General features: G+C 45.5%; 1 protein-coding gene across 9 annotated transcripts in view; it reads right to left on the reverse strand.

The window, feature by feature from the left end:
* The window catches only part of LOC134339016 (cyclin-dependent kinase 17-like), a 130,642-nt gene extending 113,385 nt beyond the window's left edge, over positions 1-17,257 (reverse strand). For all 9 annotated transcript variants that reach the window (XM_063035268.1, XM_063035267.1, XM_063035265.1 and 6 more), the window contains exon 1: positions 17,025-17,257. In XM_063035268.1, the coding sequence (XP_062891338.1) occupies positions 17,025-17,048 (24 nt within the window). In that variant the 5' untranslated portion in view covers positions 17,049-17,257. The remainder of the gene's footprint in view (positions 1-17,024) is intronic.
* Between the last annotated feature and the right edge of the window lie 9,977 nt (positions 17,258-27,234).

Here is a 27,234-nt window from a genome sequence, read left to right on the forward strand (position 1 = left end):
TTATGGTCTTTCAACTGCTCCCAACACTCTCTGCCTCCCAAGGATCATACCACTCACCCCATACATGTTTGGGACGTCAGGGGAAACTGCAGCTGTGGGAAAACCCACGCGGTCACAGGGAGACAGAGACACACACACACACACACACACACACACACACACACACACATACACATACACATACACATACACATACACACAAAGAGACCGATATTTAAGCTAGGAATTCACAGCTGTCAGCTTGCACTGTGCCTATGCAGCAGGCAAGCATTACTAAACCCACACCGGGATTTCAAGCGGCTGCTATTTATTTATTCGGGGCATTCCCAAACAGCTGAGACTTGGTGAACTTTGTTCTCCAGTTTGAGTGGTCTAAACATCCAGTCTCTGCTGCCTTCGGGGAAGGCAGACACATGTCTGGGTTCTGATGGGAAAACGGGCTGACAAAATGGCAGGTACAGTATTGTAGCAGTGAGCGTAACACCATAACAGTGCCAGTGACCCGGGTTCAATTCCCACTACCATCTGTAAGCAGATTGTATGATCTCCCTGGGACAGTGTGGATATCCTCCCACATTCCCAAATCATATGGATTAGTAGGTTAATTAGTCACGTCGAGTGGTGTGGACTAGTTGGGCTGGAAGGCCCTGTTACCGTGCTGTATTTGTAAATAAATCTACGTGGAATGAAGCCACAGATCAGTTGTAATTAATTATTCCAAGGGCAGCAAGGGGAGATCTGACCACAATGTTCCCTGTTAAGAGTGCTGATAGCAGATAGCGCAACACTATTTTAGCTCGGAGTGGAGTTCAGAGTTCAGTTCAGAGGCGTCCTCTCTAAGAAAGCTTGTATGTTCTCCCTGTGCTTGCATAGGTTTCCTCCAGGTGCTCTGGTTTCCTCCCACAGTCCAAAGACATACCAGCTGGTAGGTTAATTGGCCATTGCAAATAGTTCTGTGATTATTAATTTAAGGCATCTGTTAGTCTTGCGAGACCATGGATCTGCGCCTGGGAAGTCTTCACTCTCTAGGGTGCAAGGTTGTATGGAAGACTGGCAGTTGCCTATGCTGCAAGTCTCCCCTCTCCACAACACCGATGTTGTCCAAGGGAAGGGCACTAGGGCCGATACAGCTTGGCACCAGTGTCGTCGCAGAGCATTGTGCAGTTAAGTGCCTTGCTCAAGGACACAACATACTGCCTCGGCAAGGGCTCAAACTCACAACCTGCAGGTTGCTAGTCCAATGCCTTAACCACTTGGCCACATGTCCACACGTGTTCTGTGATTAGATGAAGGTTAAATCAGGAACTGCCAGGCAGCACAGCTCAAAGGGCCAGAAGGGCCTGTTCCACTCTGTATCTCAATAAATACACAAATAAAAGAACAGGGACATCTAATCTTGAGGCACTTCAGAGTCATAACAGTGCAGAGCAATTATTATTATTTCTTTCTTTCTTTGTGTATTTGCACTTCTGTTGTCTTTTGCACACTGGTTTGGGTGTGGTCTTTCATTGATTTTATTATGGTTATTAGATTTTATTGAGTATGCCTGCAAGAAACTGAGTATCAGGGTTGTACATGGTGACATATATGTACTTTGATAATAAATTTACTTTGAACCTGGCTTCTTTGAGATAGCTCTAAGGGCAGTACAGTAACATAGCTTTATAGTACAAGCTAAAGATCGGGGTTCAATCTGTCAGCAAGGAGTTTGTACGTTCTCCTTGTGAATGTGAGTGTTTCCTCCCATGCTGCAAATACATACAGCTTAGGGTTAGTATGTTGTGGAACATGCTATATTGACGCAGAAAGCGTGGTGTCACTTATGGGCTGTTTCCAGCGCAATCGCCGCTGATTTGATTTGATACAAATGACGCATTTCACTATACAGTATGTTTCAATGTAGATGTGACAAATAAAGCTAGTTTTTAAGAGCTACTAAAACTAGCTTTATTTTAGTAGCTAGTGCAAGGATCTCTTGATGGGGCACAATGATAAGATTGACCTGATCAAGCTCCAGGGAGGTGTGCTGAGACGTTCTGCGAAGTTCAAGCCATTAGGTGAAGCTGGCTGTTGTCGAGTACACAACATGGGTTCACACTTCACAGGAACACACTGGCCAGCGGCACACTGACCAACCTGGAGCTCTTGGGCGAGTCATTCACTAAACAGTCAGCACATTCCACAGGCAAGCACCACTTGAAACACTCCATGGCGTTTCTGAGTGACTTGAAAGGGACTGCATAATTGCAAATTACGTCTAAAGGTCACCGCACACAAAAAAAATTGGGTGCTATCATGATAGATCTGCTACTGTCTGGTAAAGAAATAAAAATGACCAAGGGTTCTGGCCAGTCAGCTCACTGCCCAAGGGAGCCACTTAATCAAAGAAAGGGAGATTAAAGATTAGGTTTATTTGTCACATGTACATTAAAACATAGTGTTTTAAACATTCACTGCATTGTTTGTGTCAACGACCAACACAGTCAAGAGGGTGTGCTGGGGCACCCAAGTGTCGCAAGTCTTCAGCTGCCACCTCGGCATGCCCACAACGCAGTAAGCCTAACCGCTATATCTTGGGAGGACACTAGAGTATCGGGAGGAAACCCACGCAGTCACCAGGAGAACATACAAACGTCTTAAAGACAAAGCAACACACACAAAATGCTGGAGGAACTCTGCAGGTCAGGCAACATTGATGGAAATGAATGGAGACTCAACGCTTCGGGCTGAAGCCCTACTGCAGGACTGAGAAAGAAGGGGGAAGAAAACAGAATAAAAAGGTGGGAAGGAGAATAGCTAGAAGATGATAAGTAAAGCCAGGTGGATGGGAAAGGTCAAGGGCTGGAAAAGAAAGGTTCTGATAGGACAGGAGAGTGGACTATAGAGGAGGGGACACAGGGGAAATAATAGGCAGGTAGAAGAGGCAGGAGAGGGAGTTGAACCCAGGTCACTAGCGCTGTAAAGCGTTATGCTACCCTGGCACAAAGTCAAAGTTCAAAGTAAATTTATAAACAAAGTACGTATATGTTAACATGTACAAATGTACTATCCTGAGATTCATTTTGTTACAGGCATTTATAGGGAGGGAAAAAAAACAACAGAATTTTACAAAAAAAAGAGACAACCAATGCTCAAAAGAAGACAAAGAATGCAAATAAAAATAATGTCTAGTACATGTGTCGTAAAAAGTCCTTGAAACAGAGTCTGTAGGTCATAGGATCAGCTCAGAGTAGTAGTGAGTGTGGTTATCCATGCCAATTCAGGAGTCTGATGGTTGTGACAGTGTAGTGGTTAGCGTAAAGCTTTACAGATCCTGCGAATGAAATTCAATTCCCGCTGCTGTCTGTAAGAAGTTTGTAAGTTCTCCCTGTGACCGCGCGGTTTTCCTCCAGGTGATCTGATTTCCACTCACATTCCAAGAACGTACTGGTTAGAATTGGTAAGTTATTGGCCTGCTGTTTTGGCACTGGAAGCATGGCAACACTTGTGGGCTGATGATGTGACAAATGAAGCTAATCGTTGTTTTTTCAAATCTTTAAAAATGACTTCCTGAACACGGTGGTGTGAGACCCAGGCTCCCCCCACCTTTGTTATGCATCACCCTACCTCCCCACCAACGCAACACAGATCTGGAGCAACTAGTTCACTGCAAACCCCCAAGGGCATCCGAGAGCCAACGCCCAACCTGCACTAGTCTGTTCTACAGATGTGTGGTGGAGAGCAACGTCTGGTATGCAGACTCACTAGAAGCTGCAGAGGGTTGTAGGTTTAGCCAGCTCCATCACAGGAACAACCCTTCCCACATCTTCAAAATGCAATGCTTCAGTGCTCCATCATTAAGAACCCTCACCCTCTTCTCGTTAGCAGATACAGCAGCCTGAAGAGACAGACTCAACGTTTAAGGAACAGCCTCTTCCCCCTCCACCATCAGATTCCTGAACAGTCCATGAACACTACCTCTTTTTATTTCATTTGTGATATATAGTAATGTTACCTCTTCGCGCTAGACTACTGCCACAGAACAACAAGCTTCATATCATCGAAGTCAGCGACAATAATTTCTTAGAGTGAAGGGTGCACGAAACACAGTGCAGAGAAATATTAAGCTGCTGGTGGCAGCAACAAGAGAAGCTATTCATTAGGAGTTTGAGAAGATTTAGTAGGTCACCAAAAGAGTCTAGCAAATTTCTACAGCTGTACCGTGGAGAGCATTCTGACTGGTTGCATCACTGTCTGGCATGGAGGATCCAATGCACAGAGGTTGTGTAACTCAGCCAGCTCCCTCATGGGCACAAGCCTTCCCACCATCAAGTGGGTGGGGAGGCCTGAAGACCCACACTCCCTTTAGGAACAGCTTCTTCCCCATCAGATTTCTCAACGATCCATAAACCCATAACACCACCACCCATATTCCCTCCAATTTTTCTTATGGCCGCACGGACTACACTGAAAACTACACCGAGGCACTTTAATAAAGCATTATATAAAAGAAAATTCCAACTGTGTGGCAACAAAGACTACGGGCGCAGGAGTATTTTAGTTACTGGGCAGTCGCACACCCGAGAACAGTGACTACCACTCTATTTTGCTATGTTTTTATACTTTTAAAAAATATACTGTTCATAGTAATTTTTATATATTGTACTGTGGTGCTGTCACAAAACAACCAATGTCATGGCATACTTTTAGGTCATGGATGGCGGGGTGAAAATATGTCTCTACCAAAGGAGGTGTAAGGCACCCCTTTCCTCCTACAAGCCTGCAGCTTACCCTTGAGCAAGGTGCAGCACTGGCTTATTCCCCCCCTCCACCCCACCACCGATCAGGGTCACACGAAGGCATGGAGCAGGTGGTGGATGGTCGTACAAGCAGCCGGAGCAGATCACAAGTCCTGGTTATGTAACCACTGGTGCCAGGCAGACAATCTCTGAAGAGTAATGATAATGGCTGGAGTCACCCGTCTTGTAAAGATACTGTCCAGAAAAAGGCAATGGCAAACCACTCTGCAAAAAAAAAAAAATTGCCAGGAACAATCATGGTTATGGAAAGACCACGATCGGCCCCGTCATACAGCACAGCATATAACAAACGAACGCAGTGAATTCTCACCACGACCACGGTATTACTTTGTTACATAAACTTCAAATTCCTTGAATCATACCATGCCCTACAGAGGGAATTGACATACAACTATGACCAATGTTTTCTGCCCTTCTGTGGCTTCCTGCCTCCACCCAAACTGGTTGCACAGATTTACTGCATTAAGGTTAGTCCTGGCTGTTTAATCCTCTCCATAGATGCTGCCTGACCTGTTGAGTTCCTCCAGCATTCTTTGAAAATTACTCAACATTTGCTGCACTGCAGAACCTTTTGTCTCTATTTCCTTCCAACACTCCTCCATTGCCTGGGGACACTGCTGTAGAGAAACAGGCTTCATCAGCAGCAGGGGTCCCAACCTGGATCACATCTGAAGAACACACACACACAAAATGCTAGAGGAACTCAGCAGATCAGGAAGCGTCAATGGAGAGGAACAGTCAATATTTTGGGCGGAGATCCTTCATCAGGCCCGAAACTCTCCGTACAGGCAGGCTGATGTGTCGAGTTCCTCCAGTGTTTTCTAAGAGTCATAGTAAAGTACAGCACAGAAACAGGCCCTTCAGCCCATCTGTGGCAAGCTAATAATCTGCCTAGTCCCATCGACCTGCCCATGGACCGTAGCCCTCCATACCCTTCCCATCTACGTACCTATTCAAATTTCTCATCAATATTGAAATTCAACCTGTATCCACCACTTCTTCTGGCGGCTCGTTCTACACTCTCACCACCCTCAGAGTGAAGAAGTCCCCCGTCATGTTTCCCTTGAGCATTTCACCTTTCACCCTTAACCCATGGCCTCTAGTTGTAGTCCCATCCAACCTCAATGGAAAAAGCCTGCTTGCATTTTCCCTATGTATACCTCTCATAATTTTGCATACCTCTATCAAATCTCCCTTCAATTTTCCACATTCCAGGAATGAAGTCATAACGTATTCAATCTTTCATTACAAATCAAGCCCTCCAGTCCTGCACAACTTTGTAAATCTTCTCTGTGCTCTACAACTCCTCCTGTAGGTAGGTGACCAAGACTGCACACAATTCTCCAAATTAGGCCTCACCAACATTTTATACAACTTCAGTATACCATCTCATAAGACCATAAGATATAGGAGCAGAAGCAGGCCATTCAGCCCATTGAGTGTGCTCCACCGTTCAATCTTGGGCTGATCCAATTCTTCCAGCCATTCCCACTCCCCTGCCTTCTCCCCATACCTTTTGACTCATTCCACCGAGATGCAGCACAGAGCGTCATAGGAAGTCATTCCTGCCTGTGGCCATCAAACTTTACAATTCCTCCCTTGGAGGGTCAGATACCCTGAGCCAATAGGCTGGTCCTGGACTTATTTCATAATTTACATATTACTATTTAACTATTTATGGTTCTATTACTATTTATTATTTATGGTGCAACTGTAACGAAAACCAATTTCCCCCGGGATCAATAAAGTATGACTATGACTATGATGCCTTGGCTAATGAACAACCTATCTATCTCTGCCTTAAGTGCACCCAATGACTTGGACTCCACAGCCTCTCGTGCCAACAAATTCCACAGATTTACCACTCTCTGACTAAAGTAATTTCTACACATCTCTGTTCTAAATGGACGTCCTTCAATCCTGAGGTCATGCCCTCTTGTCCTAGACTCCCCTACCACGGGAAATAACTTTGCCATATATAATTTGTTCAGGCCTTTTAACATTCAGAATGTTTCTATGAGATCCCCCCCCCCTCATTCTCCTGAACTCCAGGGAATACAGCTCAAGAGCTATCAGACATTCCTCATACGGTAACCCTTTCATTCCTGGAATCATTCTCGTGAATCCCACCTCCTATACTCAGCACTTTGATTTAGGCCACTGGAGGCCAATGTGCCAAAAGCTTTCTTTACAACCCTATCTACCTGTGATGCCAATTTCAAGGAATTATGCACCGGTATTCCCAGATTTGTTTCTACCGCACTCCTCAGTTCCTACCAAAAGCAATGTTCTGCACTGTATCTCAATAAATCTATAAATTCAGCAGGTCATCCAGTATCTATGGAGAGGAATAAACAGTCAATGTTTCCAGTAGACATCCTTCAGCAGGTCCACAACTCTCTTAAATGCACTTGACCTGCTGAATACCTCAAGCGTTTTGTGTGTGTTCCTTCCTCTCAACTGCCTTTATCCCATCAGGACCACATCACCTCCTATCCTGTTTTTTCCCCCCCATCTCTTATAAATATTTAGTACCCAACATTGTTCCCTTTGCAACTAAAGGGGCCCTTTGACCATCCCCGGAGCTCCACCGTTATTTCACCCATCTCATTAGGAACGCTGTGCGCATGAGTGAGCAATTTCCTGGGTGTCAACATCTCTGAGGATACATCCTGGGCCCAACATATCAATGCAGTTACAAAGAAGGCCCGACAGCGGCTATATTTCGTGAGGAGTTTGAGGAGATTTGGTAAGTCACCAAAGACACTCGCAAATTTATACAGATGTACGGTGGAGAGTATTCTAACTGGCTACTTCACTTATTGTAATTCACAAGACTTTCTCTCTATTATCATGTACCGCATTGTTGTACTGCTGCTGCAAAGACAACAAATTCACGACATATGCCAGTGATATTAAACCTGACTCTGATAACATTCTACCAAGCGTGTCACTTTACAGTTTTGATCTTGGTTGCTAGTGTACTTTAGCATACAATGCTCCCTCCTGACAGACTCTTCTTATCACTACCCTTTAGTACCCTGCAACAGTCCACATCCACTTCCACAATTCTCATCGCTGGAACCTTCTATCTACAAATATTTGCATGAAGCTTCAATGGATATTCAGCTTTGCTAGGGCACTGCAGAATCATAGAGCTCTACAGCACAGAAACAGGCCCTTTGGTCTATATAGTCATTGTTGGGCTGGTCTTCTGCCTTGTCCCTCAACCGCTCCCAACAATGTACCTATCCAAACTTCTCTTGGATGTTGAAATCAAAACCACATCCACTAATTCCAATGGCAGCTTGTTCCACATCCTGAGTGAAGAAATTCCCTCTAAGATTCCCCTTACATATTTTGCTTTTCACCCTTAACCTATGACCTCTAGTTATAGTCTTACCCAACATCAGTGGAAAAAAGCCTGCTTGCATTACCTTATCTATACCCCTCATAATGTTGTATACCTCTATCAACTTCCCCCTTATTCCTCTGCATTCTGTGGAATTAAGTCCGAACCTAGTCAATCTTTCCCCATAACTCAGGTCAAGTCCTGACAATATCCTCTGTACTCTTTGACACCAGATGGACTGGGTTGGGTGTGGGGGGGGGGGTGATTTTGTGTGCCATGGGATGACCCCATGACGGAATGCCTTGACATGCACAACTGCATTCTCCAGCTGTCCTTTCTGCTTTGTGCATGTCACCAGGTCTGAAACATGGCACAACCACTGTCTAGCAAATCAACTCGCTTCCTCGTCGGGGACTACAAAACGGCAAGGTTGCTGCGACCTTGCACATTCCAGCTCACATGCAGCCTACCTACTGGCAAAAAGTGGGAAACCTTTTATCATAGACAGAACTACACTCAACAGATGGCAGCCCCTATATTTAGCCAGAGGCTGCAATACATTGTTGTATTAAACTACAGAGGAAGGGCCAAGGCCAACCTGACACCCCCCCACCCCAGTATTCTCCTGCTACGGAAAATGGTGGATACAGTCCAGTCCATCGCAGGCAAAGCCCTCAGACAAGACACACGGCGGGTCCACGGTCACAGCGGTGGGGCGGAGGGGCAACTATTGGTCTGCCAGGTAGCTGGGATCAGTGACCTTTCCTCTGTCAGGAGGATGCAGGCAAAGCAACCTTCTCCTCTGAGGTGGGGGAGGGAGGCACAAGGTGAGGGAGTGAGATGTAGTTGAGGGTGTTTTTCTCTACGAGGATGTAGTGGGTGCATGGAATGCACTACCAGGGAAGTGGCGTGATAAGCCTTTATTTTCTTAGAAGTTTGCCTAGATTTGATATGTCACAAATAATTGACAAACTTCTAGCGCAAGTTCAGTAACTTGAGTCACTATGTAGACAAGATGAAAAAGATGATTGGGGACTTTAGGAAGGTGTGGGCTGACTCCTCACTGTACATAATCAGTTCCTTGTGGAAAGAGTTAGGAGCACCAGGTTTCTGGAAGTGTACATAATGGACGATCTCACCTGGTCCCTCAAAATCACTGTTTGGTCAAGAAAGCACAGCAGCATCTCCACTTCCCGAGGAGATTGAGGTGAGCAAGGCCCCCCGCACCCCCCCCACTCCAATTTCTAAATAATTTTTTACAGGATCACCATTGAGTGTCCTGAGCAGCTGCATTACCATTTTGTACAAGAATTGCAACACCACAAGACCCTACAATACATCACTCTGCAACTCATTGCCGGACTTCCTTACAAACAGACCTCAGACAATAAGAATGTACAACTGCTCCTCCCTCCCTCCCCATCATCCTCCAAGGCTACGTGCTGAGCCCGTTACCGCACACTCTGCTCACACTTGATTACACGGCCAAACACCCTAGCAATCACATCAAGTTTGCTAATGACACAACAGTGGTGGGGTCCATCACCAACAATGATGAGATGACCTATAGAGAGAAGGGCTGGTGCCAAGCAGATAACCTCTTTCTTAATGTCAAGAAGACAAAGGAGATGTTTATTAACTTAAGGAGAACTTGCACCAGTCATACCCTCCCTTTACATTGGCCACACAGCAGTGGAAGCTGAGAACAGTTTCAGACTCCTGGGAGTGTACATCACATGTACCTCTCATGGTCTCAGAACACATCCTACACACTCATTAATGCTTCTACTTTCTGAGGAGGCTGAAGAGAGCTGGACTATGTACATCTATGCTCACATCATTCTACTGACGTGTAGTAGAGAGCATCCTAACTGAATGATACTGAAACTGCATTGTGGCAGACAAGAAGGCTCCAAAATGGGCAGTGAAAACTGTTCAGTGCATCACTGGCACCCAGCCTACCTGCCATCAAGAACATAGTGTATATATAAAAAGGTGCAAGAAAAGGCCCGTAACATTATGATGGATCCTACACACCTTGCTCGTGGACTGTTTGTCTCACTCCCATCAGGGAGGAGGTTATGTGACATCTGTGCCAAGGCCACCAGACTCAAAAACAGTTGCTTTCCCCAAGCAGTAAGGCTGATCAACACCTCCACCCACTAACTCCACCATTATTTAATTATTTCCCATCGGTCACCTTATCTACAGCCTAGCATCACTTTATGGACATACAATCAATCTCTGTATGTAAACTTTCTTATCTATTGATATTTATTGTGTTTTTTTAATTAAACTTTATACTTTATTGTCACCAAACAATTGATACTGGAACGTACAATCATCATAGCGATATATGATTCTGCGCTTCTCGCTCCCTGGATTACAAATCGATAGTAAATATAAAAAATTTAAATTATAAATCATAAATAGAAAATAGAAAAATGGAAAGTAAGGTAGTGCAAAAAAACCAAGATGCAGGTCCAGATATTTGGTGGGTACGGCCCAGATCCGGGTCAGGGTCAAAAATTATTGTAAACTTTATCTTTTGTGAGATAATTATTCCCTTCTCCTTACGTGAAATGACATTAAACAAACAATCTTCAACAAAGGATTGTGAGGATCACTATTTGCAGAGGGGATCACCGGGGCCTCTCGTCCACTCATCCGGGATACTTACCAGGCTGGGTCCTTTGCACTGTCAACGAACCCTCCCATCCGTCCATCAACTCTTTGACCCCCGACCACCAGACAGGAAGTACGATAGCATTAGGTCAAGAACCGCTAGGACGGGAAACAGCTTCTTCCCCCAGACTGTGGGATAATTGAACCATCTAGGTCTCGCCACGTATGAAGTGCCAGTAGCATTGTACCACTTACTTTTTATCTTGCATTATAAATGCACCTAAATATTTGCTAATTCGTAGGTATTATTACTGTGTGTGAGTTCTAGGTACTGTGTTGTGTACCTTGGCACAGAGGAATGTTGTTTCATTTGGTAGATTAAAAAGAATGAAATGCTTGAAATGACAATAAACGTGAACTTGATTGGGGACTGGTGAGCCCCAAGGTCAACAAGTCCAGGGTTGGAGGTCCGTGTGGGCAGGAAGCAGGAGAGCTAATGACAAACACCCCATAACCAACCTTCCCACACCCCCAAGATCAGCTAGTTCCAGACGACAAGAGTTCAAAATCTTGTGATTGACATGTCAGGAAGTCAGAGGCCTAATGTCTGAAAGTCTAAGGCCAATGACTGGAGGTGGCTTGATCTGGGTTTGGAGTCCTGTGTGTACATGAGTGGGTGGGGAGAAAGGGGAGATAGGAAGGGGCTTGTTTGGCTGTTGTCTTGCTTTGCTGTTGCTCTCTGAACATGGTGGACATGCTACGTTGGTGCAAATATGTGACGACTTCTGTGGGCTGCCCCAGCTCACCATTGGGTTGTTTGTTTATTTACTTAATTAGCGATAGAGTGCGGAGTAGGTCCTTCGAGCCGTGATGCCCCAACAACCCCGATTTAACCCCACCCTAATCGTGGGGCAATTTACAATGACCAATTAACTGTGGGAGGAAACCAGAGCATCCAGGGAAAATCTACAATTCCACAGGGAGAAACATACAACTCCTGACAGAGGAGCTGGAATTGAGCGCTTATCCCCGGACCACCTTCAGCTGCAATAGCATCTTGCTAACTGCTACACCACCATGACAAGAACACAAGCAACTCATTTCAATGTATATCTGAGATAGATTCTGAAAACTGAAACTACAATCAACGATAGGTGGCCAAAACCCTTAGCAAAGTAGAAAAGATTTCTGGAGGAGAGGCCGGATTACATAAATGGGAACTCTGAGAAAGGGAGGGTTTGGAGGCTGGGCAGAGGTTGCAGAGATAGGTAGAGGTGGAAGGGCAGGAGGAGATAAAGATGAAGGGAATGGAATGAGAGGGCTCAACAGAAAGAAGGGTGGGTGTAATGGCTGGATGGAGATATGTAGTCCTCTGAACTGGGTTACAGAGATGGAGAGGGGCTGAGCAGTCAAAGGAGGAGGAATGTAGTCGGACGAGTTTACAGGGAGAGGAAGAGACTGGGGGGAGGGGGGAACGGCAGAGATTGGGGGGACAGGGGAGAGGGAACGGAAGAGACTGGGGGGGACGGGGTACGGAAGAGACCAAGAGACCAGGGGGATGGGGGAGGGGGAACGGAAGAGATTGGGGGGTGGGGAAAATGGAAGATACCGAGGGTGGGAGGGGAACGGAAGAGACCAGGGGGATGGGGGAGGGGGAACAGAAGAGACCTGGGGGGTGGATGGCAGAGGAGGCGGAATGGATGAGACCGGGGGGGACAGGGAGTGGGTTACAGAGATAGGAAGGATTGTGGGGATAGGTGGGGGTTACAGAGATAGGGATGTGTGTATGGACAGGAGGGGTTTGCAGAGATAGAAAGAGATGTGGAGACAGGAAGGGGTTACAGAGAGAAAGAGAGTGGGGCAGAGACAGGAAGGGGTTACAATGATAGTAAGTGGTGGAGGAAAGGAGGAGTTACAGAGATAGGGAGGGATGTGTGGACAGGAGGGGCAAACAGAAATGGGGAGGGGTGCAGGAACTGGAGGAAAGTTATAGAGATAGGTAGGGGTGTAGGGACTGGAGGGATTTATAGAGAAAGGGAAGGGTGTGGGGATAGGAGAGTGTTACAGAGATGAAGACAGATACAGGTACAGTGGGGTTATGAGGATAGTAGGGGTGGAGGGACAAGATGGGGCTACTGAGATAGGGAGGGGTTGTAGGGACTGGAAGCATTATAAAGATGGGGAGTAGTGTAGGGACAGGAGTGGGTTACAGAGACAGGGACGGGTGTGAGGACAGGAGAATGTAACAGAGATATAGAGGGGAGCAGGAATAGTGGGGGTTATGGGGATAGTCAGGGGTGGAGGGAGCGGTGTAGAGACAGGAGGGGTTACAGAGGTAGGGAAGGGTGTGGGCACAGGGGGTTTACAGAGAGGGAGGGGTGTTGAGACAGTAGTGGATAGGGAGGGTTGCGAGGTTAGGAAGGGGTTAGAAAGATAGGGATGGCGTGTAGGTGCTGGAGTGGGTTATGGGATAGGGAGGGGTATGTGGACTGCAGGGGTTTACAGACAGAGGGAGGGGCTTGTGGGCTGGAGGGCGTTTAAGAGATAGGGAGATGTGGAGGGATGGGGGTTTACAGACATAGGGAGGGTTATGAGGATAGGAAGGGTTACAGAGGTAGGGAGGGGTGCAGTGACTGGAGAGATTACAGAGATGGGGAGGAAACTGGAAACAGGAGGGGTTTACACAGATAGGCAGGCATGGAGGGATAGGAGTGGGTTACCAAGATAGGGAGGGATGTAGGTACAGGAGAGGGTTATAGAGATAGGGAGGTGTGCAAGGACAGGAGTGGGTTACAGAGGTAAGCATGGGTGTGGGACTGGAAGGGGTTACAGAGATGGGGGTGTGGGTTCACAGGCAGCTGGGGATGGAGGGACAGGAGGCCCTTACAGAGATAGGGATGGGGTGCAGGGATAGGAAGAGGTAATAGAGACAGGAGCGGTTAGTGGGACAGGAGGTGGTTACAGAAATAGGGAGTGGTGTGGGGACAGGAAGGGGTTATTATGATAGGGCAGGGCATAGAGACAGGAGTGGTTATAGCGATAGGGAGGGGCATAGAGACAGGAAGGGGTTATCGTGATAGGGTGGGGCATACAGACAGGCGGGAGTTTATAGTGATAAGGAGGGGCATAAATAGGGAGAGGGGTTTGGTGATTGTTGGGATTATAGGACTTGAGGGATGGATGAGATTACAAAAATGGACAGATGGGGTGAGGGGGTGATTTGTTGCTGGTAACAAGAAATTAAAATGACACAATAGAGAGCAATACATGATGAGGACTCTGTCTGCAAGGGCACAGTGTTGAAAGAATGAAAGGGGGCATGGTGGATGCCAGCTATGAGAGCGTGTGGGGGTAACAAAAGCAAAGCTCACAGCTACAGTAGTAGCCAAGTTGTGTTGGGCAGAGTTGGGCAGGTAACTGCATGGTAGATGGTGTGCAGGTGTCAGAGTTGATAGCCACATGCGATAACAGGAATACCAACAGCCTGCTGGGGACGATGATAGGATCAGGGCTGGGGAATAGAACCTCAAATTCTGGAACAACAGCCAATGTTTATGTAGTGTCACCATTAGCGTAATGCTATTACAGTGCCAGGATTCAATTCCCACCATTGTATATCGGAGTTTGTACTTTTTCCCGTGACCACATGGGTTTCCTCGGAGTTCTCCCACATTCCAAAGATGTACCATTGAGACGTGGCCATGCTATGTTAGCACTAAGAGCGTGACACTTGCTGGCTGCCCTCATTGATCTGACTGGATACACTGCACTAAATGTTTTGATGTACATGTGACAAATAAAGCTAATCTTAACCTTAACGTTTGGGAAGAGTGAATTTCTGTTCATCTTTGGTTCTGAGGCAAGGCCTCCCCATCCTGAACATCTACAAGCAGTGCCTCCAAAGAAAGGAGCATCCATCATCAGGAACCCCCATCACTCAAGCCACGCTCTCATCTTGCTCCCACCATTGGACATCAGATACAGGAGCCTAAGGTTCCACACCACTAAGTTCAGGAACAGGTACAGCATTACCCTACAAAAGTGGTTCCCAACCTTTTTTACGCTATGGACCAACACCACTAAGCAAGAGGTCTTTGTGGACCCCTGGTTGGGAAACCCTGCTCTACAACAATTAGGCTCTTGAACAAGTGCTGATAACTTCACTCAGTTTAAAGTTGAACTTATCCCACAACCTACAACTCTTGTTTTCAATATTATTTATTTACTTGTTTATTTATTTTTTATTTGCACAATTTGTCTTCTTTTGCACACAAGTCTTTATTTATGTATAGTTCTTCATTAATTATTTTGTATTTCTTTATGTTCCTGTTAAGAAAATGAATCTCAAGGTAGTATATGGTGACGTTGACATAATTTGATAATAAATTTAGTTGACTTTGATGAGTGGGCCAGAAACAGTGGATGCAGGGAGGGAAGTCATACCCACAAATGCTCCTGAGCTTCAGAAGCTAAAATCCAAGCAGTCCACCTGAACTCCAGAAGGATCCCTCACCAACTTCCTCTCATCTCACAACTGCTGCTTGTGCTCTCACACCCCTTGTTCACTAACCCTTGGGACATTTCAGCTTTGCATTCCCATTCCAGCTCTCTCACTCACTCCCCTACATCAGGTGGGCCATACGTTAGTGGGCTGTGGTACCTTTCAAATCCTGGGGAGGATGGGGGAGAAATTGCTGATAAACGTAACGCTTCACAGCGCAACAATCGGGGTTTAATTCCTGTTGCTGTCTGTAAGGAGTTTATATGACCTCCGGGTGCTCCGATTTCCTCCCACACATATCGGCTAGTGAGTTGTGGGCAAACTGTGTTGGTGCTGGAAGCACAGGGGAACACTCGCGGGCTGCCCCCGGCACAATCCTGGGATTGTGTTGGTCGTTGACGCAAATAAGATGCACTTTCCCGTAGGTTTCGTTGCACAAGTTACAAATCAAAGCTGATCCTTCAGAAGCGAGTTGAGCCACCTTCATTGGTCAGTTTACTTTGCCAGTCAAACCTCTCCACCGAGCTCCTCGAAGACTGTCAGAATCACCACAGTGCTAAAAGAGGAGGGCTGGATCGCTGCCGAGGTCGGGCTACAAACGCAGGCTTCGATACAAAGGCTTGAATGCAGAGGGGATGGAAGGCAAAGGCGGCGGCACCCGTCATGAAGAACCCCCATCACCCATACATGCCCTCTTCTCATTGCTACCATCAGGGAGGAGGTACAGGAGCCTCAAGGCATACACTCAACGATTCAGGAACAGCTTCTTCCCCTCTACCATCCGACTTCTGAATGGACAATGAAGATTACCTCACTATTTTCCTGGCTCTCTTTTTACGCTGTATTTTTATTTATATATTCCTTCTTGTAATTTATATTTTATTATGTATTGCTAAGTACTGCTGCCGCAAAATAACAAATTTCACGACATATGCCCATGATATTAAACCTGATCGATTCATTTCAGCACCCCGGTAAACCTGTGCAAACCTTACTTTTTAAAAACAGGCTGTAATCTCAAGCCAAACCCAGCTTTGGAAACCACTGCCTGAATTTTTCTCGCTCTCCACCCCCACCTCCCCTCTACCTTGTTTTCAAACAGAAAAAAAAACAATAAAATTACATATCATTTCCACGTCTCCGAGCACAATGCAAAACTCCACAGAATAATTCCTTAAAGAGCATTAGCACAGAACAAATCTGCCACACAACCAACCCAGAGCGTGGACCCGCAGGTTTACGCTCCCTTTACAGAAAGACAGGGACGGAGGCCTGTGATGCAAACATCGCCCTGACAGGCACCGTGAATTCCTCTCCCACAACACCGTTCCCGGTGGAAGGAAATATAAATACCGCACACACCGTTCCAGCTACTCTGGCACACAATCCAATGCAACCGTAGTTATTGAGCACGGGAGGAAACGCGCCGAGCTATTTACAAGCCGGCACTGTGAGATTTCAGAAATAAAATAACCTTTTTTTTTCTTTTAAATTAACACCCTGTCTAATCAATAAAGGTGCATGATGTGAAAAAACAACCTATTTAAAGACAATATTCAAAAAAACTCAGTTAACAGAAGCAAAGCGCCTGCGCCGAGTGCAGGATTCCTATGTCAACAATGCAGAGTCTCTATGTTTCTTATAGCTCACCCCCTCCTCCTCCCGACTATTACGGCGGAATATAACAGTTACGATTACAAAGCGAAGGGGAGAGGGAAATCAGTAATAAATAAGCTGGTTTCGTTACCTGCCCGAAGGAAAGGACCACCATGGGTTGACAGCCCCTTAAGGTTGGATGTGGAGGGATGGGGAGGGAAAGAGGAGGGATGGGGGTGGAGGGAGGGAGGGTGTGGATTTGCTTATCAGTGCGTCTCCCAATAGTCCCCCGACATCGCTACACCATTGCCCCCGCAGTGAGACACAGACAGGCGGCTGCAGCCCTGCCGACAAGCTGCAGGGAAACAGGAATCCCGGCCCGAGGAGCGAAGAAAATGTAACGATTCAGCGGGCAACTGAAGGAGGGAGGGTGGGGCAAACGACACTGAAACTCTACACAATACCCTGCCCCTTACCGATTCCTTCCCACAGTCCATTTATAAAGCACGCTGCCGATACATTGAATGCAGTGCTACACATTTATTCCGCGCCTCTCTAATGCTTTTTATTGTCTTAAACAACCTTATCATCCCCTCCTTTATTTCCACGTTGGTTGTGCCCAGATTCCATTCAACAGCTGCGGGGGACGAACTGTGCCAACTGCGTCCTGCTTAAAATGAGGGGGGAACGCGCCTGTTGCGATTCTTACTTTCAATTTACCGGCAGCAAAACCACCTCGGACTTTGTGAGTTGTCGGAAATATTGTAATCCAAAGATAAGGTACTGCTTTTCATTCAGAAGTGAGCGGCTCTGGGGGAAAATGATTCCATTTCGACCCTCCGACACCCCCTCCTTTGATTGCCGGTCGTTTAGTTGCGCTGCCACGGCCGAGCTGGCTGTCGGATAACGTAGTTCACACAGCCGCAAAACAGCCCGACAACGGGAACAAACGGACTACAAGTCCCGGCAAGTGCCGATTACAACAAGCAAGATGATTGACACCTTGTCCCTGAGCAGCATGACGACATTGTAACTCCGCCGAAAGAATGGGGGGGGGGGAAGAGTGGGGGTTTAAGCGGAGAGAAAAGATCTTCAAAAGCAGCGGCACTCCAGATGCCAATTATTTCCTGCGCTTGTAGTATCTTGGTAAAACCAAGTCTACGGAGGCATTGGCGAACGTGCAAAAGAAAACCTGATTGAACATTCCTCTATCCGAGGACTTTAAAAGGACAGAGGCAGGGCAGATATTTTCACTGTTGGGGAGATCCGTCGATGCTAGAAATTCAGGGGGAGTTTATTTATTGACGTGAGCCGGGAGGACGTGGAGGCAAACAACAGAGATTGGTTGAAAGGGAATTTAACACAGAGAGGAAGGGGGAAGCATAGAAAGATGGACAGAGACTGGAGCAATACCATTCATTCTTCTACACGCATATCTCTGACTACCCTTGATAAGATGGTGGTAATTCTTCTAGCAATGGCCTTCCACATTTGGGTTGGGAATTTCCAGGATGCAGGTCAATGGAGGAATGCTGTTATGCTTCTGAGCTGGGATGGTGTGGGACTTGCTGGGGGGAACCTGCAGAGGATGATGTTTCCATGTACCTGTTGTTCTTGGTAGATACTGTGGATCTGACGCATAATGTGGAGTGCTTGCCTACTTAATGGTGCACACTGTACCTACGATGCATAACGGAAAAGGGAATAATCTGTTTAGGTGTAGACCGGTGCAAATCAAGAAAGTTGCCTCAGCCCAGATGGTGTCAAGCTTTGACCACAAGATATAGGGACAGAATCGAGCCAGTTGGCCAATCATCTGCTCTGTCATTTCATCCATTTCCCTCTCAGCCCCAATCTTCTGTCTTCTCCCTGTATCCCTTCATGCTCTGACTAATCAAGAATCTGCTTTAAATATACCCAATGACTTGGCCTCCACAACAGCTTTGGCGACAACTTCCACAGATTCATCACTCTCTAGCCAAGAAATATCCCCATCTCTGTTTGAAATAGACATCCCTCCATTCTGCAGCTGTGTCCTTTAGTCCTGGACTCCCCCACCATAGGAAGCGTCCTCTCCACAAGGCCTTTCAACATTCGATAGCTTCTCAACCCCAAAACTGGACCAAGACACATATGGGGGTGGTCCAGTAACTTAGCAGTTAGCATTACGGCTGCAGTGTTGGCAACTGGGTTTCAATTCTTGTCACTGTCAGGGGTTTGAACATTCGTCCATCACTGTTTGGGTTTCCTGCAGGTGCTCCGATTTCCTCCCATGTTCCAAAAGCAGAGCAACACACACAAAATGCTGGAGCAACACAGCAGGTCAGGTCGTATCTATGGAGGGGGATATTTAGTTTAAGTTTTGGACTGAGACCCTTCATCAGGATTGGAAAGGAAGGGGGAAGAAGCCAGAATTAGAAAGTGGGAGTGGGGAAGGGAAGAAGTACGAGGTGGCAGGTGACAAATGAGACCAGGTGAGGGTGGAAGGGGGATGAAGTGACATGCTGGGAGGTGATAGGGCTGAAGGAGGAATCTGATAAGAGAGGAGAGAAGACCATGAGAGAAAGGCAAGAAGGCCTTGTATATGAGTTGGGGGTTAGTGAGTTGTGAGCATGCTATGTTGGCACCGGAAGTGATACTTGCGAGCTGCTCCCAGCCCCCCACAGCAGATCCTCGGACTGTGTCGGTTGTTGATGCAGACAAGACATTTCACTGTATATTTTGATGTCTAATCTAAAGGCTAGCTTTTTCCTTCTGGATGAAGGGCCTGCATGTGTTGAAACTGTAATGTAATATAGGGGGAGACAAGATGAGGGATAGGAGAGGCGGGGAGCAGGAGGGCAGGCTGGATACATCATCCACATTGAGCATGGCTGGGTTTCACTGGTTTACCTAATCGATCGAGGTTTGATCGATGTAAGTGCCTGCCTGAATCAGAAAGATCGGATACAGGCCAAGACACAGTGAGAGGGACCAGGCCTCAAGGCACATTGAAGCGACTGAATCCAATGTATGGATGATGATTTAAGCACCAGGCCAGAATGAGAAGGTTAGGGTATTGGGGCCCAAAGCTCTGCACTTAACTAAGGGTCCAGGGATGGACTCTCTGTGGACTTCAGTTCTGAATGCTATTTGCATGATTTGTTTTTTTTTCTCTGCACATTGGGTGTCTGATGGTCTTTTTAAAATGCGTTCTTTTGGGTTTCTTTGTTTCGATGGCTGCCTGTTAGGAGACGAATTTCAAGGTTATATAATGTATACATACTTTGATAAATGTATATTGAAAGTAAATGTACTTTGAATTTTTAATACTCAGCACATTTCCAAAAGCGAATTAATTGTGATGTATACTGAGACTATGTTACATAAGCAAACACTACTAGCATATGTGAACAGCTTACATCCTGCCTGTCATTCTGGCCTGGATGTGGTTTACACTGCAGCTAAAGCAAGACAGTGAGATAATGATGGAGGAAATGGGAAATTTCTTTCACTAGGGACTCTGAAGTCAGCAAGAATTAGCTTGCAGTGTCTGTTAGTTTTATTAGAACAGAGAATATTACAGCAAAGTACAGGCCCTTCAGCTCACCATAGGCACAATTGCTGTTAGATAGCAGTCATTTTTTAAAATCATTCATTTGCCTATCTAGGAGTCTAATGTATCTGCCTCTACAACCACCCCTGATATTGTGTTTCACACACCCATTACACTCTCTGTGTAAAAAAACTACTTCTGACATCCCACCTTTACTTTCCTCCAATCACCTAAAGGTTATGCCCCCTCATATTAGCCATTTCTGCACTAGGAGAAAGTCTGACTATGAACTCTATCTATGCCTCTTATCATCTTGTACACCTCTGTCAAGTCACTTCTCATCCTCCTTCTCTCCAAAGAGAAAAGCACTAGCTCGCTCAACCTATCCTCATAAGACACACTCTTTAGTCCAGGCAGCATCCTGGTAAATCTCCTCTACACCCTTTTTAAAATTTCCACATCCTTCCTATAATGAGATGACCAGAACTGAACACAATATTTCAGGTAGAGTTTTATAGAGCTGCAACATTACCTCACAGCGCTTGAACTCAGTCCACCAACTAATGATGACCAACACATTTTTAACCACCCATCAACCTGCGAGGCAATTTTGAGAGATCTATGGCTGTGGACCCCAAAATCCCTCTGTTCCTCCACACCACTAGAATCCTGCTGTTAACCATGTGTTCTGTCTTCAAATTTGACCTTCCAAAGGGAATCACCTCACACTTTACCGGTTGAAGTCCTTCTGCCACTTCTCATGCCAGCTCTGCATCCTATTGATCCCATTGTAACCTATGACAACCTTCTACACTGTCCACAACTCCACCAACCTTTGTGTCAAAATTCAAAGTAAATTTATTATCAAAGTACATATATGTCACCATATACTACCCTGAGATTCACTTTCTTGCGGGTATTCATAGAAAAATACACTTTCTTGCGGGTATTCATAGAAAATACATTATAATTATATCCAAGAGCCTCTTAAATGTTCCAAATGTGCCTCTACCACCACCTCGTACAACATGTTTACGCACCCAGTACCTTTTGTGTAAGAAGAACTTACCTCTTACATCTCCCTATGTTACTTTCCTCCAATTACTTTAAAATTATGCCCCCTCATGTTAGCCATTTCCACCCTGGGAAAAAGTCTCCGGCTGTCCACTCTATCTAAACCTCTTAACATCTTATACATCTCTATCAAGTCACCTCTCATCCTCTTTTGCTCCAAAGAGTAAAGCCCTAGCTAAAACATAAATATAGTTATAGTTTATTAACTTATTTATAGTATAATATTTTGGTTTATGTGCTGTGTATGATATATGTTGTGTGGGTGCATCGTGGTCCTGAGGAATGTATATACAGTGGCATGCAAAAGTTCGAGCACCCCGGTCAAAATTTTCTGTTACTATGAATAGCTAAGCGAGTAAAAGATGAACTGATTTCCAAAAGTCATAAAGTTAAAGATGACACATTTCTTTAATATTTTAAGCAAGAAAACTTTTTTATTTCCATCTTTTACAGTTTCAAAATAACAAAAAAACAGCTTGTAAATGCTTTCTGTCGCCAGCTAAGAGTCTTTCAATTCTTGTTTGAGGGATTTTCGCCCATTCTTCCTTGCAAAAGGTTTCCAGTTCTGTGAGATTCTTGGGCCGTCTGGCATGCACTGCTCTTTTGAGGTCTGTCCACAGATTCTTGATGATGTTTAGGTCAGGGGACTGTGAGGGCCATGGCAAAACCTTCAGCTTGCGCCTCTTGAGGTAGTCCATTGTGGATTTTGAGGTGTGTTTAGGCTCATTGTCCTGTTGTAGAAGCCATCCTCTTTTCATCTTCGGCTTTTTTACAGATGGTGTGATGTTTGCTTCCAGAATTTGCTGGTATTTAATTGAATTCACTCTTCCCTCTACCAGTAAATGTTCCCCGTGCCACTGGCTGCAACACAAGCCCAAAGCATGATCGATCCACTCTAGTGCTTAACAGTTGGAGAGGTGTTCTTTTCATGAAATTCTGCATCCTTTTTTCTCCAAACATACCTTTGCTCATTGCGGCCAAAAGGTTCTATTTTAACTTCATCAGTCCACAGGACATGTTTCCAAAATGCATCAGGCTTGTTTAGATGTTCCTTTGAATCTTTTGAATGGAACTTTTTTTTATTTACCAAGAGAATTATCCTCCGTGATCTTGACTGGAGTTTATATACCAACATTAGCTGACTGTAATCAGGCATTTAAGATACTGCATGCTGCCATCACCAAAGAAGAAACAGTCGACCCAAAATATTTCAAATCATAGTCAGGGACTTCAACCAGACTTGTTTGTAGAAATCTCTGCCCGTTACCACAACATCTAACCTGTAGCACCCCAGAGGTCCCGCTATACTAAAACCACGCTATACTAGGCTAAGAATGCCTAGTGTTCACTTGGCTGTCCTTCTCCTACTTCCATACAGGCAGAAGCTGAAAATAAAGGCTCCAGAGACAATAAAGAGGTGGTCACGGGAGGCAGAGGAGCAGCTACAGGATTGCTTTGAGTCGGTGGACTGGGCCGTGTTCAAGGACTCATCAGTGGATCTGACTGAATACACTATGGTTGTCAAGACTTTATAAGAACAAGTTGTAGATGAATGTGTCCCCATAAAATCACTTAGAGTCTTCCAAAACCAGAAGCCCTGGATGAATCAGGAGATCCGCAATATGCTGACGGCCAAATCAGAGGCATTCAGGTCTGGCTACCGGGAAATATACAAGAGGTCCAGGTTCGATCTCCGGAAAGCCATCTCACAGGTGAAGTGGCAATTCCGGACTGAACTTGAATCAAGGAAGAATTCTCGACAGTTGTGGCAGGGCTTCAATGTTATTAACTCTTACAAAGTGAAATCAAGTGACATAGGTGGCAACAGGGCTTCACTTTCAGTTGCGCCCAATGCTGTCTATGCTCACTTTGACTGTCAAAACACGGAGGAACCATTACGGACACCCCCAGCCCTTGATGACCCTGTGATTTCTGTCTCGGAGGTTGATGTGAGAGCATCCTTCAGGAGGGTGAACCCACAGAAAGCACCTAGACCAGATGGGGTACCTGTTCAAATACTAAAGTCCTGTGCTGATCAACTGGCTGGAGGGTTCACTGATATCATTAACCTCTCGGCAGTCTGAGGTATCCACCCGCTTCAAACAGGCCTCAATCATTATGGTGCCTAAGAAGAATGTGGTAACCTACCTCAATGACATCCACAGTGATGAATTGTTTTGAGAGTTTGGTTATGAAACAAAACAACTCCCGCTTCAGAAGCGACTTAGATCTGCTCCAATTTGCATAACAGCACAACAGGTCCACGATACCTGCCATTTCATTGGCTCTTCACTCAATACTGGATCGCCTGGACAGCACAGATGCATACATCAGGATGCTCTTTATCGACTATAGCTCGGCTTTCAATTCTATTATCCCCACAAAACTAATCCATATGCTTCAAGACCTTGGCATCAATATCTCCTTGTGCAATTGGATCCCAAGTTTCCTCAGTAGTAGACTCTAGTCAGTTCAGATTGGCATCGACACCTCCACAATATCCATCAGTGTAGGTGCACCACTTTACATTTATGACAGTGCGGCTAAGCACAGTTCAAATGCATGCCGATGACACCATGGATGTCGGCCAAATCAAAGGTGGTAATGAATCAGCATATAAGAGGGAGATTGAAAATCTGGCTGAGTGGTGTCACAACAACAACCTTTCACTCAATGTCAGCAAGACCAAAGAGCAGATTATTGACTTCAGGAAGAGGAAACTGGAGGCCATGAGCCAGTCCTCATCGGGGGAATCAAAAGTGCAGAGCATCAGTAACTTTAAATTCCTTTGTGCTATCATTTTGGAGGACCTGTCCTGGGCATGCCATGCAAGTGCAATTACGAAAAAAACACTAATGCCCTAAAACAGAAAATCCTACAGAAAGCTCTCCCCTCCACTGAGCATATCTACACAAAATGTTGTCGCAGGAATGCGGCTTCCACCATCAGGGATGCCCACCAACCAGGGCATGCATTCTTCTCGCTGCTGCCATCAGAAAGAAGGTACAGGAACCTCACAGTGACTACCCTTCGACCATCATACTCTTGAACCAGAGGGGATAATTTCACTCGCCCCATCGCTGAACTGTTTCCACAACCTATGGACTCACTTTCAAGGACTCTTCATCTCAAGTTCACAATACTTATTGTTTATTTATTTTTTATTATTATATATTTTTTATTTTTTGTATTTGCACAGTTTCTTGTCTTTTGCACATTGGTTGGTTGTTGGCCCTGTGGGTGCAGATTTTCATTAATTCTATCATGGTTCTTGGATTAACTGAGTATACCCATAAGAAAACAAATCTCAGGGTTGTATATGGTGACATGTATGTACTTTGATAATAAATTTACTTTGAACTTTGAGCTTGAGCTTGAAATACAAATAAACACAATAGAATCAATGAAAACCTGCACACAACAAAGACAGGTAAAAGACAATAAATTATGCAAATACAAAAAGAAAGAAAACAAAATAATAATAAATAAATGAGCAATAAATATTGAGAACGTGAGATGAAGAGTCCTTGAAAGTGAGTCCATAGGTTGTGGAAAGAGTTCTGTGTCAGAATGAGTGAGGTTATCGCCTTTCCCAGTGTCCAGTGTTGGTTGGGGTTGCAAGTCTGAAGTCCAATCGGTGGGCTCATTTGTGTGCAAAGCAAGCAATCTGACAGAGGAAGTTGCTGGGTCTACCGGATCTACTGGATCTACTGGATCTACTGGAGGGGGAGGGGGACATGAAAAACCAGATGCTGTTCCACCAGCATAAAAGCTCAACACTTTTAAAGGGGAGAATACAACTACACCTGTGCAAATCCCTGCAGCATTTGGCGATGCTGTGATATTTGTCTTGGAGAACAATATTAGAACATCTTTCAAGAGGGTGAACCCTCTAAAGCTACCAGGCCCCAGTGGTGTACCTGGTCGTGCTCTGAAAACCTGTGCTGGAGTGAAAAACTGGCTGGAGTGTTCAAGCACATCTTCAAACTCTCAAAGCACTGCGATTGAGTTCTTTGAGAGGTTGGTGATGAAACATATCAACTCCTGCCTGAGCAGCAACTCGGATCCACTCCAATTTCTGAACCATTGTAGCTGGTCAACAGCAGATGCCATTTCATTGACTCTACACTCAACCCTGGAACATCTGTGCGGTGCAGATGCATGCATCAGGATGCTCTTCATTGACTGCAGCTCGACATCCAATACTATCATCCCTCAGAACTAACTAACAAGCTCCAAGACCTCCTTGTGCAACTGATTGACTTCCTCACTTGCGGACTCCAGTCAGTACACATTGGCAACGACACCTCCACTATCACCATCAGCACAGGTGCATCAAAAGGCTGCGTGCTTAGCCCCCTACTCTACTCGCTTTACACTTATGACTGTGTAGCTAAGTACAGCTCCAATGCCACAGTTAAGTTTGCTACAACACCACTGTCATTGACCGAATCAAAGGTGGTGACGAATCAGCATACAGGAGGGAGATTGAAAATCTGGCTGAGTGGTATCATGACAACCATCTCTCACTCAACATCAGCAACACCAAGGGGCTGATTATTGACTAAAGGAGGAAGCTGGAGCTTCGTGAGCCAGTTGCCATTGATGTATAAGAGGTGGAGAAGGTCATCAACTTTAAATTCCTCAGTGTTATAATTTCAGAGGATCTGTCCTGAGTCCAGCATGTAAGTGCTATTAAGAAGAAAATATTACATGTCAAACTTCTATATAGGTGTAGTGGAGAGTATATTGGCTGGTTGCATTATAGGCTGTTATGGAAACACCGATGCCCTTTAACAGAAAATCCTACAAAAAGTACAGAATATGGTTCAGTCCATCACAGGTAAAGCCCACCCCTTCATTCATCATATCTACATGGAGCGCTGTCACAGGAAAGCAGCATCCATCATCAGGGACCTCCCAGGTAATGCTCTCTTCTTGCTGTTGACATCAGGAACAAGGTACAGGACCCCAGGACTCACATCACTAGGTTCAGAACAGTTATTACCCCTCAACCATCAAGCTTTTGAACCAAAGGGGTTAACTTCACTCGCCCCATCACTGAAATGTTCCCACAACCTATGGGCTCACTTTCAAGGACTCAAGGACTTGCTTCAAAAGGGCATTAACCATTGTCCAAAACGATCAGAGGGAGCTGCTTCAACAATTGCCCAGTAGCCATCACATCTACTATGATGAAGTGCTTTGTGAAGTTGATTAGGAGTACCGCAGGGAAGTGTACATAACCCCCTGTTCCACTAACTTTACATCTATGACTGTGTGGCTAAGTAGAGCTCCAACACCACTGTTGTGGGCTGTATCAAAGATGGTGAAGAATCAGCGTACAGGAGGGAGACTGAAAACTTGTCTGAGTGGTGTAATAACAACAACCTCTCACTCAATGTCAATAAGATAAAGGAACTGATTGTAGACTTCTGGAGAGGGAAATCAGAGGTCCATGAGTCAGTAACCATCAGAGGATCAGAGGTGGAGAGGGTCAGTAACTTTAAATTCCTGGGTGTCACTATCTCAGAGGACCTGTCCTGGACCCAGCATTAATATAATTGTGAGGAAAGCACCACAGTGCCTCTACTTCCTCAGGTGTCTGTGGAGATTCGGTATGTCATCAAAAACCTTGGCAAACTTCTATAGTCGTGTGCTGACTGGCTGCATTATGGCCTGGTATGTCTATGTGTGTAAAATCCTACAAAAGTAGTGGATTCAGCCCAGTACATCATGGGTAAAACCCTCC

The sequence above is a fragment of the Mobula hypostoma genome, chromosome 28 (genome assembly GCF_963921235.1).
Source record: "Mobula hypostoma chromosome 28, sMobHyp1.1, whole genome shotgun sequence".
In the NCBI taxonomy this organism is placed as follows: Eukaryota; Metazoa; Chordata; class Chondrichthyes; order Myliobatiformes; family Myliobatidae; genus Mobula; species Mobula hypostoma.